The sequence below is a fragment of the Neomonachus schauinslandi genome, chromosome 14 (assembly GCF_002201575.2).
Source record: "Neomonachus schauinslandi chromosome 14, ASM220157v2, whole genome shotgun sequence".
Lineage (NCBI taxonomy): Eukaryota > Metazoa > Chordata > Mammalia > Carnivora > Phocidae > Neomonachus > Neomonachus schauinslandi.
In genome coordinates, this window is record NC_058416.1 from 91,285,083 (window position 1) to 91,302,770 (window position 17,688).

The following is a 17,688-nucleotide window of genomic DNA, read 5'->3' on the forward strand; positions in this document are numbered from 1 at the left end:
ACACCTTTTCTAGCTCGCGACTGTGGGGCGGTTTTTTCCTCGTTTGGCTTGTGTGTTTTCACCATTTGCGTCTGTCCTGGGACTCCCGGGCCACTGTGGGCGCCGGCAAGCTGCGTCGCACGGGAGAGGCTGTTCCTGGTCTGGGTCTTAGTCCGAGCACCATACGTACGGACTTGCCGCCCGGTGACGTCCAAGGTTCGGAGTGGTGCTCCCACATGGCACCGCTCGCGCACACCCCCCGCCGTGCCCGCGGCCCAGTCCCTGTGGCCCAGTGCGCCCACTTCTCCGGAGCTCCTTCTGCCCCGGGTGGCAGGGAGGGGCGGGCAGCAGGTCGTTGGGGGGCCCCCAGCGGGTGGGGCAGGGCTGCAGAGCAGAGGAAGGCGTCCCCGCCCACCGCACACCGGTCAGCCTCAACGCAGTGCTCCCTGCTTCGTCTTCTGTGCCTTCCGGACGCACCGCGGTGGCTCGCGGGCCCGTCTCCTCTCACTGGTCATATTGGTGCCCCCGTCGGAATGCACCTGGATTCAGCCTGCGGCCTGACGGCGGCTTTCCCTGCAGAGCGCGTCCCCGGCTGTGCAGGGACAGGTCGCAGCTTTGAGTTTGATGGGCGCACCTGCTGTCCGGAAGGCTCCTCCCCAACCCCGTCGGCGCCCTCACGTGCCCGCCCCAGGGCGGTGTGACCTCAGACACTTGGCTCTGCTGCGTCATCTCTTAATTAGGGGTGAGACGAGCAGCTTCTCTTAGATGGAAACGTCCGTTTGTATCTTCTTCTGCCGAGCAGACTCTGTCCCTTGGCCGGCCGTTACTCTCGAGCGTCTTACTGGGTCCCGGCGCTCTGAATGTTCCGGTGAGCCCTTTCCACACGATTTATTTTTAAATAATTTTCTTCCAATTTGTCCCTTGTCTTTGGTTGCAGGTTTTTATGTGCAGACATTGCTTTTGTAGATAGCTTGCCCTGGGCAGGCCCGTGCGAGCCGCCAGCAAACCTGCTTTGTCCCTCGTTGCTTGTTCACGTTCGGCTGTGTCGTTTCCCCCTAAAGGAGGCAGAAGCGAGTGTGTGTTGGGGGGGGAAGTCGCCAGGGTCGATGCAGCAGGACAGCCGCGGCACTCAGCGTGGGGCGCGTGTCCCTAGCAGTGCCTGCGTCGGACCCCGTGGGACGTGGCGTCTGGGAGCGCGGCAGGGCCACCTCACGCCCGGGGTACCACAGCTTTGCACAGACGCGAGCAGGCGCGCCCCAGAGAGCCCACCCAGACAGGTACGTGCCGTGGGGACGCGCGGGGGACTCTGCGTCCGGGCCGCGCACGCCTCCTCTGGACACGCAGACGGAGCAGGACGCATGCGGGGCACCTTCCAGGCCCCTGCTGAGCTCCCACACCCGCACTTGTTGCAACGGAAATACGGGGACGTGGGGCTTGGCGCAGGCCGTGCGGTGCGCGTTTCTGCGCTGGAGCCGCCCCAGGCTGCGGCGACAGGAGAGGCTCCGGGGGTAACCACACCCCCTGTGCCCTCCCGGTCTGGGCCCCCGACCACACACCGTCCTCGGAAGACGCTGCCGTCGGCGTTGGGTCGAGTTTTCCCCCTTAAAAAGGTTCTCTCATAATGAATTTGCAGTATTTTTACTGGATTATTTTTAAGGCTCTTAAAATGGGCCAATAAAATTGTTCTCCAAAACTTCTTCCCACCTGTTTGCGGTCGGCGATCGTGCCCGGGTGGCACATTCTCCCCGCGACCTGTGTGCGGCTGTCACACTTGTGGCCTGACGCTCCGCCAGACTCCCAGAACCAGACGGGAGCTGCTGGGGGGCCCTGCACCGAGCTCACGGGCGGGCGGCGGCGGCCCGGGGCGGCTCCAGCAACGTCGGGGTGTCTGCATGAGCGGTCGGTTCACTCGTGCACCCTTTCCACACACACACGGGCGATGGGCTCTTGGCTGCCCCCCACAGCCGTCCCCACGCACGAGGTGGCCCGTCGCCCACCAGCTTCCTCAGTCGGCGGTTACCGTGTGACTTGGGGCTATTCCGTGTCTGTACGCGAACATCCCCTTTGTTGTCTTCTCAATAAACGTTGTGGAACAGCTGTAGACCCACATACAAACGAGGACCATGGTACCAAAGTGCTCTGCCGTCAGGGCCTGGCCCCAGCGTGGCCCGCGCGGCACGATTTGCGGGCCAGAGTTGACGTGTATGAGGAACTGAAGTCCACGGTGTCTTCAGATTGCCTTCCTTTCTACCCGTGCCCGCCTGCAGCATCATCAGCCCTGTGGGGTCAAGGTGGAGCAGGTCCTCCGGCGAGGGGCCCCGAGCACCAGACACCAGCCCCGGCCGCCCCAGCCCTGCAGGCCGCACGTGGCAGCGCCCTGGGACAGACGGGTGCTGGCGGGCCCACGGAGCCCACGAGCAGCAGCCCTTCTCGGGCTTTTCCAACCGTCAGGATTCAAGCTCTGGCCCAGGCTTTCAGTGGACGTGGTGCAGCGGGGCCCCGAGCGGGAGCAGACAGAACCAGTGGGGACAGGCCAGCCCCCACAGGCCATCGGGCACTGCTGCCCAAAGAAGGTGCGAAGGATGCAAGCCCCTGGGAACCAACAGTTCACCCCATCGTCCAGGAAACCAGGTCTCCACGGCCTTCTGGGCCTTCACAGGACTTGCCGGGTAGACGGCCGACACCATCTTTCCTCATAAACAGCGTGTGGGGCCGGCAGGTGTTTGCAGGGGCAGGCAGAAGGCATGCCCGCATCCCGGGCAGCCGTCCCAGATCACGGGAGCCCCTCCTCTCAGTTCTGGGCTTTGAGGTCCTCGTGCGGCCCGCGCGGCGGCTCCTGCCGGGCGCCCTGAGGGACTGTGTGGCCCCCACCTCTGCCTCCCTGGTCCTGCGGCTGCTCGTCTGTCCCTTCTCAGGACACAGTCCCGGATTCAGGCCCCCCCAGATAAGCCAGCACGGCCTCATCCCGAGATCTTAACTGATTCCATCTGCAGCAGCCCTTTTTCCAAGTAAGCTCACGTTCTCAGGTTGGGGTGGATGTGAATCTGGGGGACACCATTTGCCGCACTTCAGAGGCCCTGGAAGGAAACCCCGAGACCTCAGAGTAGCCATTGTAGCTCCCAGGAGCTGGGCTGAGTGGGGTGCAGGGACAGAATCGCCCCACTCTGCTGCCTTCCCGGCCCGGCTGGGCTCCTCCAGGCACCGGTTAGGGAAGAGCGTGTCGCTTGGGCCTTGTTTCCCCGCCCTAGGACGACACCCCTGGACCCGTCCCCCCACCCCAGGACGACACCCCTGGACCCGTCTCCCCCAGACCCATATCCCCCGGCCCCAGGACGAAGGCCCTGGACTCGTCCCCCTGGCCCCGGGATGACACCCCTGGACCTCTTCACCCGGCCCCGGGACAACACCGCTGGACCCATCCCCCTGGCCCCGGGACGACACTGCTGGACCCATCTCCCCCAGACCCATATCCCCCGGCCCCGGGACAATGTCCCCGGACTCGTCCCCCCAGCCCCAGGACGACACCCCTGGACCCGTCCCCCCGGCCCTGGGACGACACCGCCGGCCCCGTCTCCCCGCCAGCACGGTGTTCACCTGAGGCTCTTCCTGTCCCGCGTGGTCATTGGATGGGGCAGATCTGTGTTTTCCTTCCATAAGTTGGAAATAAAGTGTCAACCTTACAGCAGCATGTCCTGGTTTGCCGGCAGCCCTTCTTCCTTCTGGAAGCCATACGACGCCCACGGAAACTTGGCTTTTTTCAGCTCTGCAAGGTGCCGGTCACACAGCGGGGTCCCCAGTGCAGGGGTCACAAGGCGGGGGGACACGGGGGCGCCCCCACCCGCTCTGGGGCCTGGAGCTGCCCTGACTCCTCCTTCCCTGGGGGTGAGCGCACGCCACGTGGTGTCAGCATCCATCGCCACCATCCGGTTCCGGAACATTCCACCTCGCCCAGCCCTGGTGCCCAGTCCGCGCGCCATCCCCGGACATGCCTGCTCTGGACAGTTCCTGCTGTGCTGGTGGACTCTGCGGCCCGCGGCGAGCGTCACACTGGCCCCGCCCGCTGTGGGTGCACCCCCTCCTGGACATCCATGCCCTGGTCCGGCCCACGGACACCAGGGGGCTTGCACTCTGCGGCCGTGGGAAGGACGCTGCAGAGATCCTCGCGCGCCAGGCTCTGTGCGGACGTAGCTCTGCTTTGGTTCTTGTTAAACTGGGGAAGTCTCGGTGGCCCTGCGCAAGGTGGCTGCGAGGACCCACGGGGCAGGGTCGAGGCCTGGGGAAGGGCTGCGGAGCCCCTGGGGGACATGGCCTGGGCGCGGGGACCAGCCCCAGACCAAGGTGCGGCAGGGCGGGAGGAGCTGGGATGTGTGTCCAAGTGCACCCGGGAACCCCAGCTCCCACGGCCACTTCGCTCACCGAGCCCTCCGTGCCGACCCTGCCCCGTGACCTCACACCCTCCCTCGGGGCTCGACTGTCCCCCAAACCCACACGGGGGGAGCCCCGACCCCGTACCACGGATATGACTGCGTGTGGAGGGTGACAGGTGACACGGGGCCCCCTGGGCAGGCCCGTCCCACAGGACTGAGTCCCCGCGGAGAGCAGAGTGGGACGCAGATGCGCACGGGGCAGGACCCCCGAGGATGCGGCGGGAAGATGGTGCCTGCAGCCCTGGGGGGGCCTGGGGCGGGGCCAGCCTGCCACCGGGGACGGGACCTGAGCCGCGCCTGGACCGGGACCCCGCGCCTCCGGAAAGTGAGGCGCGCACTCTATGTTGTGTAACCGCAGACGCCAGTGAAGACCCCCTCACTGTGGTGGCACAGGGCCTTTCACAGGCTGGTACCTGAGCAGCGGGAGCAAGGACGGGGGCTGGGACTGCCCTGGTCCTGGCGAATCTCCGTCCCCTCCCTCTCCCCGCTCGCCGCTCCCCCCTCCCCCCCACCTCGCCAGGAAATATCTTGCACGAGTGAGCAGAGGGACCCAGCACGGCCAGCTCAGAAGTCATCACATGAGTCCAGGCCTGGTTGTTCTTTTTTTTTTTTTTTTTAAAGGTTTTATCCATTTATCTGAGAGAAGGGGAGACAGAGAGCATGAGAGGGGGAGGGTCAGAGGGAGAAGCAGACCCCCTGCTGAGCAGGGAGCCCGATTCGGGACTCGATCCCGGGACTCCAGGATCATGACCGGAGCCGAAGGCAGTCGCTTAACCAACTGAGCCACCCAGGCGCCCCCTGGCTGTTCTTGAAGGCGGTCACAAAGGCATGCTCTGTCTCCAGGGGAGGGGAGTACCTCCCTGGGATGGGTGTCATGATTTAAGGACATGTTTTCCTTTTTTTTTTTTTTAAGACCTATTTATTGGGGCACCTGGGTGGTGGCTCAGTTGGTTGGGCATCTGCCTTTGGCTCAGGTCATGACCCTGGGGATCCCGGGATCGAGCCCTGTGTCTGGCCCTGTGCGGAGCCGGCTTCTCCCTCCCCCTCTGCCCCTTCCCCCATTCGTTCCCTCTCTCTCTCTCTCTCTCATGCTATTTCTCTCTCAAATAAATAAATGAAATCTTAAAAAAAAAAAAAAGATCTATTTACTTGAGAGAGAGAACGATGCCGTTGCAGGCTTGTGAGAGAGGGGGTGGGGTTGGGGGGGGGGTGCAGAGGGGGAGCCAAATCAAGAGTCCACCCTCAACCGACTGAGCCCCCCAGGTGCCCCTTAAGGACATGTTTTAAAATCACCTCCCCCTCTCATTCCACCCACGGCCCCTCCCCCTAGGCTGCCCCAGGGCCTTGGCACTGGCTGTCCCAGCCGCAGCAGCCATCCGCGTACTGTTGCCACGTGTCTGACAAGTAAGAGTTACTGTGGCTGCCGTGACGGTGACCACACACTCACGGGCAGAAACACATTCAGTCTCACTCCGGAGGCCAGCAGCTGAAGTCAGCTCTGCAGGTGTGAAAGCAGGTGGGGCAGGGCTGGCCCCCCCCGGGGCTCGGGGCTCCCAGCTTCCAGAGGTGCCTGCATCCCCCGGGCTCCTGGCTGCACCACTCTGGCCGCGGCTTCCCTTGTCACATGACCTGCTCCCCGGCTCTGAGCCTTCCCCTCCCTCCTGTAAGGACTCTGGTGATGACACTGTGCCCACCAGGCCATCCAGGACAATCCCATCCCAAGATCTTGGCCTTGATCACAGCTGCAAAGCCCCTTTTGCCACAAAAGGAACCACGCTCTCGGGTTCCGGGGGCTGGGATGGGGCATTTCTGGGCCACTGTTCCACACTTTGCCTACGTGATTCGTGTCCCCCCGACCCAGGGCGGCAGCCCCACAAGGGCAGGGGCTCAGGCCCGAGCCCCACCACCCTGCTAGAGTGAAGGCATGGGGCCTGGTCTAAGGGCGCCACCTCCCCTCGAAACCCTGGTCTTGGAGAAGGGACCCTACTTGAGTAAGTCAACCTTTTGCATCCAATACACATAGTTAACATTTCTCTTGTTCTCATTTTTATTGATTTTCAGTTACACAAGCGAACCAGACATAGCTGCTCCTAGTAGGAGTGTTAGTAAAGCAGGCCTTGTCCCCCCATACAGAGCCCAGTGCCCACCATCCTCACCCAGCCTCACCCATCCTCGCCCGGTCCCTCGAGCAGACCCCAAGCAGAGGATCCCAGGGACAGAGAACACCCCCCCGCCCCGGGGGACCTAGGGATGGGAAGGTGTCAGAGCTGGTTTCCCCGGAGGGTGCAGATCACGTGCAAGGGCCCGGAGCATCTCTCCTGTGCCAGTCATGAGCCTGGGCTGTGCAGGGCCTGGGACGGAGAGTGCCAGGGGCAGGCAGCAGGACGGAGCGCCCAGGGGAGGACATGAGCTCAGGCCTGGGGCTGCTCCCTGCCCTCCTGCCTGGAGTCCTCATCACGTGCTGTAGTGGGTTCCCTCCAGAACTTTCCCTCTGCATTTACACACACACACAGAGCCCAGGAAAGCTGCAGCCCCCGGCCATCCAGCTCAGCAAGCCCAAGCCACCGTCTCAGGATTGTCCCTCCTTGCAGGACGTGGGCCGTGGGGCCGGCCCTGAGCAGGTTGTGTGGCCGGAAGATGGTAAGGAGGGATGGGCCCATCCTGGCTTCTATGCTCCAGATGGTGGGGGTCCGCATCCCAAACCCCTGGGCTAACAGGGTCAAAGGGGAACTTTCTAAAGGAAGTTGGAGGTGCTGACGCCAGAGAAAGGGAGATGGATGCAGGCAAGGCTGGATCAAGGGCTCAGAAGAATGATATAGTTAGACATGTTTGTTGTTTTGTGGGGGTTTTCTGATTTCTTTTCCCACAATTTGTTTTTTTCACTCAACAAGGTGTATGAGCGGTCCCCCTGGTGCCCCCAGATCTAGTCCTTTCTTTCTAACTTCCAGGTAGTGTTCTGTCTTCTGGGTGTGTCTGTCCAGGGCACCTCCTGGGTCTCAGAAGAGACAGCTGTCTCTCTAGTGGGACGCACCCCCGCCCCAGGAATCACAACTCCGAGGGCAGCGCCCTCACCCACGTCCTGGGCCACAGCCCGCACAACTGACCGGACACGTGGCCCTGCTTTAGTGGGTCAGCCCTGCATGCACATGTAGGCAGCTTCTGACGGTAAACTAGTGCATCCTGCCTTCACCTTCTTGTGCAAAGATGGGAGTGTTTTTCTAGGGCAGACACCAAGAACGCTAGCCATAGAAAATGTACTTTTAAAATTTTAATAGCTGTTCCCTGCTGGCCTTCCAGTAAGTCTGTACCAGCTGGCACCCCACCCCCACCCCGTGGCACCAAAGCCCCCACTTCCCACACCCTGGGCACATGATGATGTATCACTTTTCCAACATCGCCCATCTGATGGTGAAAAGTGGCCTCTCATCGGTGCTTGGATTCTGTCCACGTTCAAACACCAGAATTCAGTGGCAGGCTCAGAGAGAAAGCAGCAGCTGGTGTGTAGTGGCCCCCGGCATGAAGGGCATGCCTCCCCCCAAGTATGTCCTAGCCCAGCATCCTAGGTGCTCGCCGTGGTCTCCAGCCACTGTCTGGACCCACCTGAGGTCCACGCTTATGTTTGTGCACCTGAGGCCACTGTCACAGCTGTCTCTCTCTTCACCACCATCTGGAATGAGTCCCCCCACAGAATCCTGCTCCAAACCCTCAAATGCAGGAAGAACTCTGACACAGGGGTGGACTGCTCTGGCCTCTCTTCTGAGCTCCTTGATCCGGCCCTGCCTGCCATCCATCTCCCTTACTCTGACTTCAGCACCTCCAGTTTCCTTTAGAAAACCCCCTCCTTCCCATGGTCTACGCAGGCAGGTCAGCTCATTTCCATCCCTTGGCCACAGGGTTGGCTCAGGGACAAACACATAATCCACATCATCCGATGAAAGACGGCCCTGGGGCACCTGGGTGGCTCAGTTGGTTAGGCGACTGCCTTCGGCTCAGGTCATGATCCTGGAGTCCCGGGATCGAGTCCCGAATCGGGCTCCCTGCTCAGCAGGGGGTCTGCTTCTCCCTCTGCCCTCTTCCCTCTCGTGCTCTCTGTCTCTCATTCTCTCTCTCTCAAATAAATAAATAAAATCTTTTTAAAAAGGCACCAAGCTGGGCGCCTGGGTGGCTCAGTTGGTTAAGCGACTGCCTTCGGCTCAGATCGTGATCCTGGAGTCCCGGGATCGAGTCCCGCATCGGGCTCCCTGCTCGGCGGGGAGCCTGCTTCTCCCTCTGACCCTCCCCCCTCTCATGTGCTCTCTCCCTCTCATTCTCTCTGTCTCAAATAAATAAATAAAATCTTTAAAAAAAAAAAGAAAGAAAGACGGCCCTGGGTCTGTGGCTTGCGGGTCTGTGTGTGGCTCTGCTTGCTACAAGACAAGGATGTTGGCTGAAGCTGCCCTGCACCATCTTGGCTGCCATTTGGAGAAATCTTGCCCAAGGATGAAGCCAACGCATAAATGGAGGGAGGAACTGAATTCTGATCCAGTCCTTGTACAACCCGACCCAGCCTCGCCTGACATCAGTGCACTCTGGGGTGTCCCAGCCTCACAAGCCCCTAAATTTCCTTTCCTTGACTAGGACCAGTTTGAGCTGGTTTCCCTCACTGGCAATCAGGTTGTCCCGATGCACATGAGCAAAATTTGGGGATGTGCCTGTGAAGGGTCACTGTGTGCCCGGTGCCTCACTACTCAGAATCGCAGTCGGTCAATACAGAGCTATTGTGCAGCAGGTGCGGAATCTCCTTGCTCCAAAGGGGCCGCCGAGGCTCTAAGAGTATCAGGGAAGGATGGTGAAGGGGGGGCTCTGCCTGGAAGCCAGCCCTCGCCACTCCCCCCAGACTGGGTGACGTGGATCCAGCGGAAGTGCCTGGGCCTCAGTTTCCCTGTCTGGAGACCGGGGCCACAGCACCAGCTAGGACCAGAGGGTGAAGGGGCGATGGCTGGGAAGCAGTTGTAGACCAGCAGGATGAGAAATCTCACTCAGGTGTGGGGGCGTTTGTATCTGAATCTCGCAGCCCCCTCACCCCGCAAGTTACTTAATTTCTCTGGACCTCAGTTTCCTTGTTGGAAAAATGGGAATAATCGTTCCCATCTCACGAGATGCTGTGAGAAGCCGAGATTGATAAAGGGGCAGGCTGGACATGTGCCCCGCGCACACTGACCTCCGACAGACGTCAGCATTCACATCCTCCTCCCCAGCCCAGACCCCAGGGGACGCGCGCACCCACAGCGCCCCGCCCGCCCCCACGCTCACCCCCCCCCCCCCCCCCCCCCTCTCCGCAGCCACCCCCTTCTTTCGCGGATCAAGGGCTCCACCAGGCGTCCACCGGGCGCGCTGCAACTGCCGCTTGGGGTGCCCAACCGTGACCGCGAATCCGGGCTCTGGGTCCGGGTCCGCGGAGCGCGCGGGCGGGCGGGGGGCCGGGTCAACCCCCGGGGGGCGCCCCGTCCGCGCACCGCCCGCCGTCTCGAGACCGTCTCGGGACACTCGGAAATCGCCGGCCTTCCGACAGCCGCAGCCCCAGGCCCCGGTGCACGCGCGAGGCGTGGGGCACGGGTGGGGTACGAGCACCCGCGCGGGACGCGGGGCCTTTAAGACAGTGGGCGGAGCGAGCGCTGCCGGCGGTCATTAGCATACATTAGCATTCCCCGCCCCACCGATAGGAGGCGGCGCGCGGGGCTCGGGCGGGCCGGGAAGCGGCGCGCAGCAGAGCGGGGCGCACGGGCGTGGGGGTGCAGGGGCGCAGAGCGGCGGAGCCGGGCGCAGCGGCGTGGGGAGCCCGACGCAGGGGCGCGGGAAGCCGGGCGGAGCGGGGCGCGGGAACGCGGAGACCTGCAGTGCCGCGCCGACGGCCCCGCGAGCGGGATGGGGCGCAGCGTCGCCCCCGCTCCCGGACCGCCGGCCCCCTGGCCCCGGCTCCCGCAGCTGCCGTTGCTGCTGCTCGCGCTGGCGGCCCGCGGGAGCTGGGGCGCGCCCGCACCCCGCGCGGAGGACCTCAGCTTGGGAGTGGTGAGTGCGCGGCCGGCATACGGGGTCCCGCGGGCGGAGAGGACGCCGTCCCACCGCTCGGCGCCTGCGGGAGCTCGGGGAGCCTTGGACCCATTTCCTAGGCGGAAAGCTGAGGCCGGGGCGCAGGCTGAGCGGCTGACGTGCGCGCACCCGGGCCTGGGAAAGAGGCGCCGCGTGCCTTCCCGGCTCCTTGCGCTCCGCGCTCCCCGCGCGCGGCAGCCGCGGGAGGCAGCGGAGGTTGGGGCTGCCTGGACGGAGCCCTTGTCCGCGGCTTGGAGCGGCCCCGAAGGGGGACCCCAGGCGAGTGGGACAGCCGTTGCAGCCGCCGGGGGCAGTGCGCCCCGCGTGCGTTCCCAGTGGGAGTGGCGGGGGGGAGGGGCGCGCCCCACCACCCAGGAAAGGTTGGGGCTGCGGAGTGTGGGCGCCCCGGAAAGCCGGTGGCTCTCGAGTTTGCTCCGTGTAGGGTGTTGGGGAGCAAGAGAACCGGCCCCCTGCCCCCCGCTGGGCATGAATCTTGGCCCTATTCCCCGGCCCCTTCCGCCGCCAGGGCGGCCAGCCTTGCTCTGCCTCCCGCTTGGCCCTGAGCTGGATGGGGTCCCCCTTCCATTCCCAGGCTCTGATGCAGCCCCACCGCCGTCCCCAGCGCCCCCTCCCGTAACACCAGCTGTCCCCCTGTTTTGGGAACCGTCCTGGGAGCGGCGGCAATGGCCTCGTCCCGCGCCCCTCCCCCATTCAGACTCCCCTGGACCTGGAGGGTTGAGATCAGACTTTATGGGTCGCCACCCCCAGGTTCGAGAGGCCAGGCGAGGGCGCGAGGGGCCGTTGGATTGGAACGATCTTCTGGGGCTTCCGCCCCTGCCGCTGCCCTCACTCCCCGAGACGCGGGGATGCGGGCCGGGGGCCGCGGCCTCCCCACCCCCGCACACGGCCCCCGGCCGGCAGCGGTGCTGGCGGGACCCCTCTCCCAGCGCCGTTGGCACTTGGAGGCTGCAGGCGGAGTTCAGGCAGGCGGAGGTACTCGGATGGGGGCAGTTGGGCGGCATCCGCAGCTCCACAGACTTGGCAGGACTCCGCCACAGGTTCTGGCTGAGAAGCAGGCTGGGACCACCCCCGCCCAGCTGGCCCAGCCCTCGAAGCCATCTGGGAGGGCGCAGCCACGGTCCCCGCTGACGGCATCCCAACGCCTGAGGGGCCCCACACTGGGCTTCCTCCCAGCCGAACTGCCCCTGAAATTGGGGTGCCTCAGTTCACCCCCTCCGGGCTCCTTTGGAGCTGGGGGCTTCCTGGACCCGCTCCTGGGGCACATGATCTGGGGGGCAGCGGGTCTCGGGGTCCACTCTCTCGCTCAGAGAGGCCCAGCTCCCGAGGCTAAGGAGAATCCTAAGGTGCAGTCAGGGGATGCTGGTCCCGGCCCAGTTCGCTTGTCAGACCTGGCCCAGTTCTCAAGTTTTTCTCTGCCTGCCCAGAGACAGCAGGCTGGGCACACTCCTCCCAGCGAGGGCCAGGGCACTGCCTCTTCTCCCTCCCGGGCTCCCCAGAGCCTCCTGGCGCGTGGCGGGCAGTCATGGGCCCAACTCTGTGGGATGCACTGGGGGGGGGGGGGGATGTGGCTCCTCAGCCTGGAGCCCCAGAGACAGCAGGGCCCTGGCATCTGGCCCCGTGGGGGAGTAGCGAAGGGTTCTGCCCCTGACCCTAGAAGCCCCCACCCAGGGAAGGCCAGGAGGTCCCTCCTGGTGTGGCCAAGCCTTCCTGACTCGTGCCCACGTTTGTGGGCGGAGGGCGGTCTCTGGTGGCCTTCTGGGGAATGACACCTCAGAGCCCCAGACCCAGAGGTGCAGGAAGTCTTGGAAACAGGATTTATGGGGAGGAGGGGGTTCCTTCCCACCCCGTCTGTAGACTGCCACCCGCCCCTGGGGCCCACTGACTCTGCATATTCAGATCTGGGGCTGCCAGGGAGGAGAAGGGCCCCTTTGTCAGTGTGACCCAGCTTCTGCCAGAGTTGAGCCCAGCGGGTCTGGAGCTCTGGCTGGTCCCCAGAGAGGCTGGCCCGGCCCAGCCCACCCCCAGCTTTAGTGAGAGGACAAAGCGCTGGATTGAGTCCTGCTGCGCCCAACTGCCGGTGGGCTTTCAGGCCGTGTGGAGCAGGACAAAAGAGTGCGCTGTGCCCTCCTGGGGCTGTCGGCCGCTCAGCCCTGAGCTTTTCATCATTTTATTTCTGGGTAGGTAATAACCGTAGCGAGCTATTCAGGCCATAGGGAAGGGCCTGCGGGAGAAATCCCATCTTCCCTGCCCTCCCCTCGCTTCCTGAGAATCCCTCTGGAGGTCGTCTGGGCACTCCAAAGGACATGGGGACCTGGGCCCCTTATCTCTGGGGACGAGGCCTGCTGCCTGCTGTTTTCCCTTGGAAGTCCTGTCCTGGAGAACGGTCCGTACTGGAGCGTCTGGGTCTGCCTGGTGCTTGGTGCCCATCCCAGCTCGCTTCTTTGCATGGACGTCACATCCTCCAGCCAGCCCTGGGCACGGACGAGCGGGCTGTTGCTAATATTTTGCTAAGCCAGCAGCAGGGCCAGGAGCACCTGGGACCCAGGCCCGGGAGCAGGGGGGCCTGGTGGCGGGCGTGAATGGGATGCGGTGCGTGTTAGCAGACCTGCCAGCTCGGCCCCTCGAGTTTCTGCTCGGGTTTCTGCTTCCAGCAACAAAGTGCTCGTGGCCCCGAACCACGCGGCATCTTGGCGGATCGTGTGATCTTTGACACCCAGAGAGGTGACTGGTGTGTGGCTGAGGATGGCCGGGAATGAGCAAGGCCCTCCAAAGACCCAGGAGGCCCCGCGGGGATGGGCAGGACAAGGCCGGATGGTGGCAAGGGTGGGTGCGAGCCAGGCCCTCACTCTGAGCGAGCGTGAGCCCCGCGTCCCCCTCCTGGGCCAGGGGCAGGTCGCAGCAAGGGTGACAGTCACCCTCAGCCAGTGGCCCCTGGGTCCCTGCTCCTCAGTGCCAGCACCCAGGGGAGCCTGTGGGCCCTGCGTGCCCTCGGGCCTGAGGTCACAGACCTGGCTTGGGGCCAGGACTGTCCCTCGCACCTCGAAGCTGCAGACACCCAGGCCAGGGCCAGACTGCATGCCCTCTGCTAGGACAGAATGAGCGGGAATGGTGAACCTGGGCGTGCGTGCTTTTGTCCTGAGCCTTGGAGAGGGAAGGCTGCTGGGGTCCCCTCCCTGCACCTCTGTGGGAGGTTGAATTTAAATGTGAAGGACCTAAGACACCCCCCCAACCCTCCTGAGGCCCCCACCTTGAGGCACGCTGTCAGCGCTCAGTCCTTGTGGTGGAGCACCCACTGCCTTTGGGGCTGCCGGCCGGTCTGAAAGAAGTCTCTGTGGGGCTTTTGTCCTGCGAGCCGGTGTGGTGTGGGCAGGGCTGTGCTGGATGTCTGTGGTCTGAGCCCTGGGAGTGTGGACCGGCTGGCCTGGGGGCTTAGGATGCGTTTGCTCTCACGGGGGCCCTTGACACAGATGGGGGTCCAGACCCAGCCTGCGGGCCCCAGGCTCCCGTTTGTAAAACAGGGCTGCTGGGACGTTCAGGTGAGGCCTCTGAAGTGTCTGGCAGGGAGTAAGCTGTCTGCGTGTTCCCAGGGGGAGGGAGGAATGGAGAGAAGGCTGTACAGGATTTGGGGTTTGGCAGGGGAGCTGACGCAGTGCCTTCCAAGGGTGTGTGCTTTTTGCCTGTCGGTGGTGATCTGAGTTTCTAGTGAGATGCTCTGGGTGTAGGGTCTGTGCTTGGCTCACGGAGGGTGATGCATCTGCCCCACATAAGCTGAGAGCCTGTCGGGTCTCCCGAGCATTGTCCATCTCTCGGGAGGGACAGGGCAGAAGCCCAGCTTCCCCACTCTCACAGAATCAGGTCCCACTCCTTACAGGCGGCTGGCTTCTGAATGCCTTCCTCCTGTACTCCGTGGAACTCCTTTCTCTATAGAACTTGCCAGGCTGCTTCCTGCCCCAGGGCCTTTGCATCTGCCATGCCCACCTCCATGAACTTTCGTACGGCTTGTCACCTGACCAGCTCCTCATCTTTCCGGTCTCAACCTACTGTCACCCCCCCCAAGGACATCTTCCCTGGCCACCATTTAATTAGTCCCTGCACCCTGTCACTCACGTCTCCTCATAGCACAGAGGTTACAGGAATAGGCTCTGAAGCCAGACACCCCAGGCTCCCCAGCCCTGCCCCATGCTGGCTACGTGACTGTGGGTACATGTCCTAATCTCTCTAGGCCTCTGTGTCCCCATCTGTAAAATGGGGATAATCGTGCCCTCCTCATAGGATTAATTTAGCAGGTGCTCACTTGGTGTCTACCGTGTGCCAAGCACGGATTGAACACCACAGACCGTGCACCCCGGCCTCATGTAGCTCTGCCCTGGGGGTGCTGAGAGCATTAAGTGGGTTAGCGAACGGAAGAGTACTTGGTAATTGTTGGCTGTTGGGTCACTTCTGGTAACGACAGTCATGCATGACACCAGACCAGACACGGTCTGGTGTCACTTGCTGTGTTCACGTGCTCATTGCTGTTCTTCCCCAGGACGCTGTCCGCACCGGGAGCCCTGCGTGCAGGGCAGGCTCTCCCAGGCCCCCGCTGCCCCAGGGTGCCCGGTACAGCGAGCGCTCAGCCTGGGAGTGTCAGTTGGATGGACAGGGAACAGCAGGCTGTCCAGGGGGGATCTAGGAGCGTTCCCCCCCTCCCCGGGGAAGACACTGGGGCCAACACTGGGGCTTGGGGCCCCCGGCAGCCGCCCGCTGTCAGCTCCCAGAGGAAGACGAGCACGGGGGTCCTGCTCTGAGGACGCCCAGCTCATTTCCCTTCGGGGTCTTCAGCGGCCCCCATGGCAGAGCAAGCTGGACAGGGACTGCCACCAGACCACGGCCCCGCCACTGACTCCGGTCACACGTCTGGGGGCCTCAGTCTCCTGGGCAGTGAGTGGAGGTGGTGGTCACCCTGCCCTCTGAGTGAAGGCACACAGGGCGAGCAGTGAGCCAGCACCGCGTGGGTACGGCCGGGCTCTGCTCTCCTCACTGTGAGTGTTCGGGTCCTCAGGACTGCTCTGAAGCCACTGCCTGCCCGCTCCACGTCTCCCGAGCCACATCGCCGTGGCTGGGGGGTGGCTGTCTGCACACGGCCCCACGGCAGCCTCTGAGCCTGGGTTCCCTCATCTGTGCAGAGGGGCTAATGCTAAAGACACCTGCTCTCCATGCCGCCCCCCACGAGGCTGGGGTTCCAGCTAGAGGTGGGTCGTGCAGGGGAAGGGCCCACGGGTCAGCCATCCACGGCCACGGTCCCTGGCAGAACTGCAGACACCCAGGCCAGGGCCAGTCCCAGGCACACGGTGGCCCCGCCAGCTCCAGGAGATTGTGTGTCTCCTGGTCACCACTTGCCACCTGTCAGTGGGGACGGCAGCGGCCACGTGGTGGGGCAGCCTAGAGGACCACATGAGACCCTGCACACAGTAAGCACTTCTCGTTTGCCAGCTTGGTGAAGCACAGAACAGTGCAGCCCCGTGCCATCCCTCCATTGGGCTGGGGTTGTAGTTTCCCCGTGCCCACCTGCTGGGGCCCCCCCACCTCCTGGGGCTGCCGTGGGGCCGGGGCTGCGCTTCCCTGTGACTCTAATTAGAGTAGGGAGGGGAGTTAGACCTGTGGGCGGTGTAACAAACTGTGTTGAGCACACAGGGTAAGACCTGAGGCCTCGTGGGCGAGCCGGGAAAGGCCCGCCGGATGCGCTGCACTGCGTCCTGCCAGCGCCTGGCACCGGGCACCATGTCCCGGCCTCAGCTTCCCCCTCTGCGGTAATGGCCCAGCTCAGGGGTCGCTGGAAGGAGGCAGAGCTCATCTCCTCGGCTGTTGGGGATCCTCCTCGGCGGGGCGGCGGCTGCGGGGTTGGGCCGCCCCTGCTTCTCTCCTCCCCTCCCCTCCCCTCCCCTCCCCTCCCCACGGCCTTCTGGAAGGTTCACCTCCGCTGCTGCAGCCTGGTTGCCCTGGAGACGCGGTCGCCATGACGACGGCGCAGGGAGGGCGGGATTGGCGCGCAGGGAGGGGCCGGCCTGGGTGTGCGCCCCGGGGGCTCTGTAGCGATTGGGGGGGCGGGGACCCCCGGGGGCGGGCTTCCTGCGGCGGGCGCCCCCGAGGAGGAGGCGGGGCAGCGTCTGGCCCGGGCTGCGCCCCCCACCCCCGCCCCCGCCCGGAGGAGCGGTGGGGCGCTCGCCTGCCGCGTCCCCGGCTTAGCGCCCCCGCCGCTCGCACCCATTAGTCTCCTCGACAGCTTCAGAATGTAGTGCGGCCCCGGGAAAAAAAAGGAAGCCGGGCCATTTGGGAATTTGCCGGGGTCCTCCCGAGATGGAGATGAGCTGGCAAGCGGGGAGAGCAGTCTTCTTAGCCGCCCCCTCCCCGAGGGCCCCTCCCTCCCTCTGCCGGCGGCCACTGTGCCTTCCCCGCGGGGATGGGGCCTTCGGGTTCCAGGCACTTGTTCCTCCACCGAAGACAGGCCTGGGCGGGGCCCCTCGGGCTTGTGGGCCCAGTGCCTCCCCGAGGCCACCGGAGAGCCAGCGGCCGTCAGCAGCCCCCACACCCGCCAGGGCTTGTCCTGTTGCCAGGCCCCCCTTAGGATTTTCCCCTGGCCAGCTGGTGGGGTGCTCCCACCCCCCAGGACTGCAGGGGCCCCCAGGGGCCCTGGGGAGGAGAAGCGGGGGCTTGAGAGGGGCCTGCTTTGCGATGCTAATGTCATTGGGAGGAGTCCACATTGGGGGTAGGTGGGAAGTGTGATTGAGGACACAGACCCCTGCACCCCCAGCCCTTGCCTGCGGGTGGGGACCCCCTGGCCAGCCCCGCAGATGCAGCCCTATCTCAGGCAGGGTCCGGGCAGGTGGGAGTGGCCACTGACCTTGGGGGCTGCAGTGCGGGTCCCAGGGCCGTGCCTGCACTCAGCTGCCCCTCCCTTCTGCCGGCTAACCCCTGCGGCCGCTCAGACCCGAGGCTAAAGCCTGCTCTGCAGTGTGGCAAGCATTGCAAAACCGCCAGGAGTGCTCTTGGCTTCTCCAAAGCCCAGAACGCGAGGGTCTCCGGGTTGGGGGGCCAGGGCTCCCCCGTGAACCCCAGAGGGCCCTGTGAGGGGTGGAGCACAGGCCTGCTCAGTGCAGAGACCCAGCTGTTACCTCAGCCTGCAGGCCAGACTGCGGGGGGGGGGGGGGGGGGG

The 17,688-nt window shown here is 64.3% G+C and overlaps 1 protein-coding gene across 1 annotated transcript in view; it reads left to right on the forward strand.

The window, feature by feature from the left end:
• Nucleotides 1-10,310: 10,310 nt before the first annotated feature.
• MMP17 (matrix metallopeptidase 17) overlaps nt 10,311-17,688 on the forward strand; it is a 24,028-nt gene continuing 16,650 nt past the window's right edge. Inside the window, exon 1 of the mRNA XM_021697296.1 lies at nt 10,311-10,454. Coding sequence (XP_021552971.1) covers nt 10,311-10,454 — 144 coding nt within the window. The remainder of the gene's footprint in view (nt 10,455-17,688) is intronic.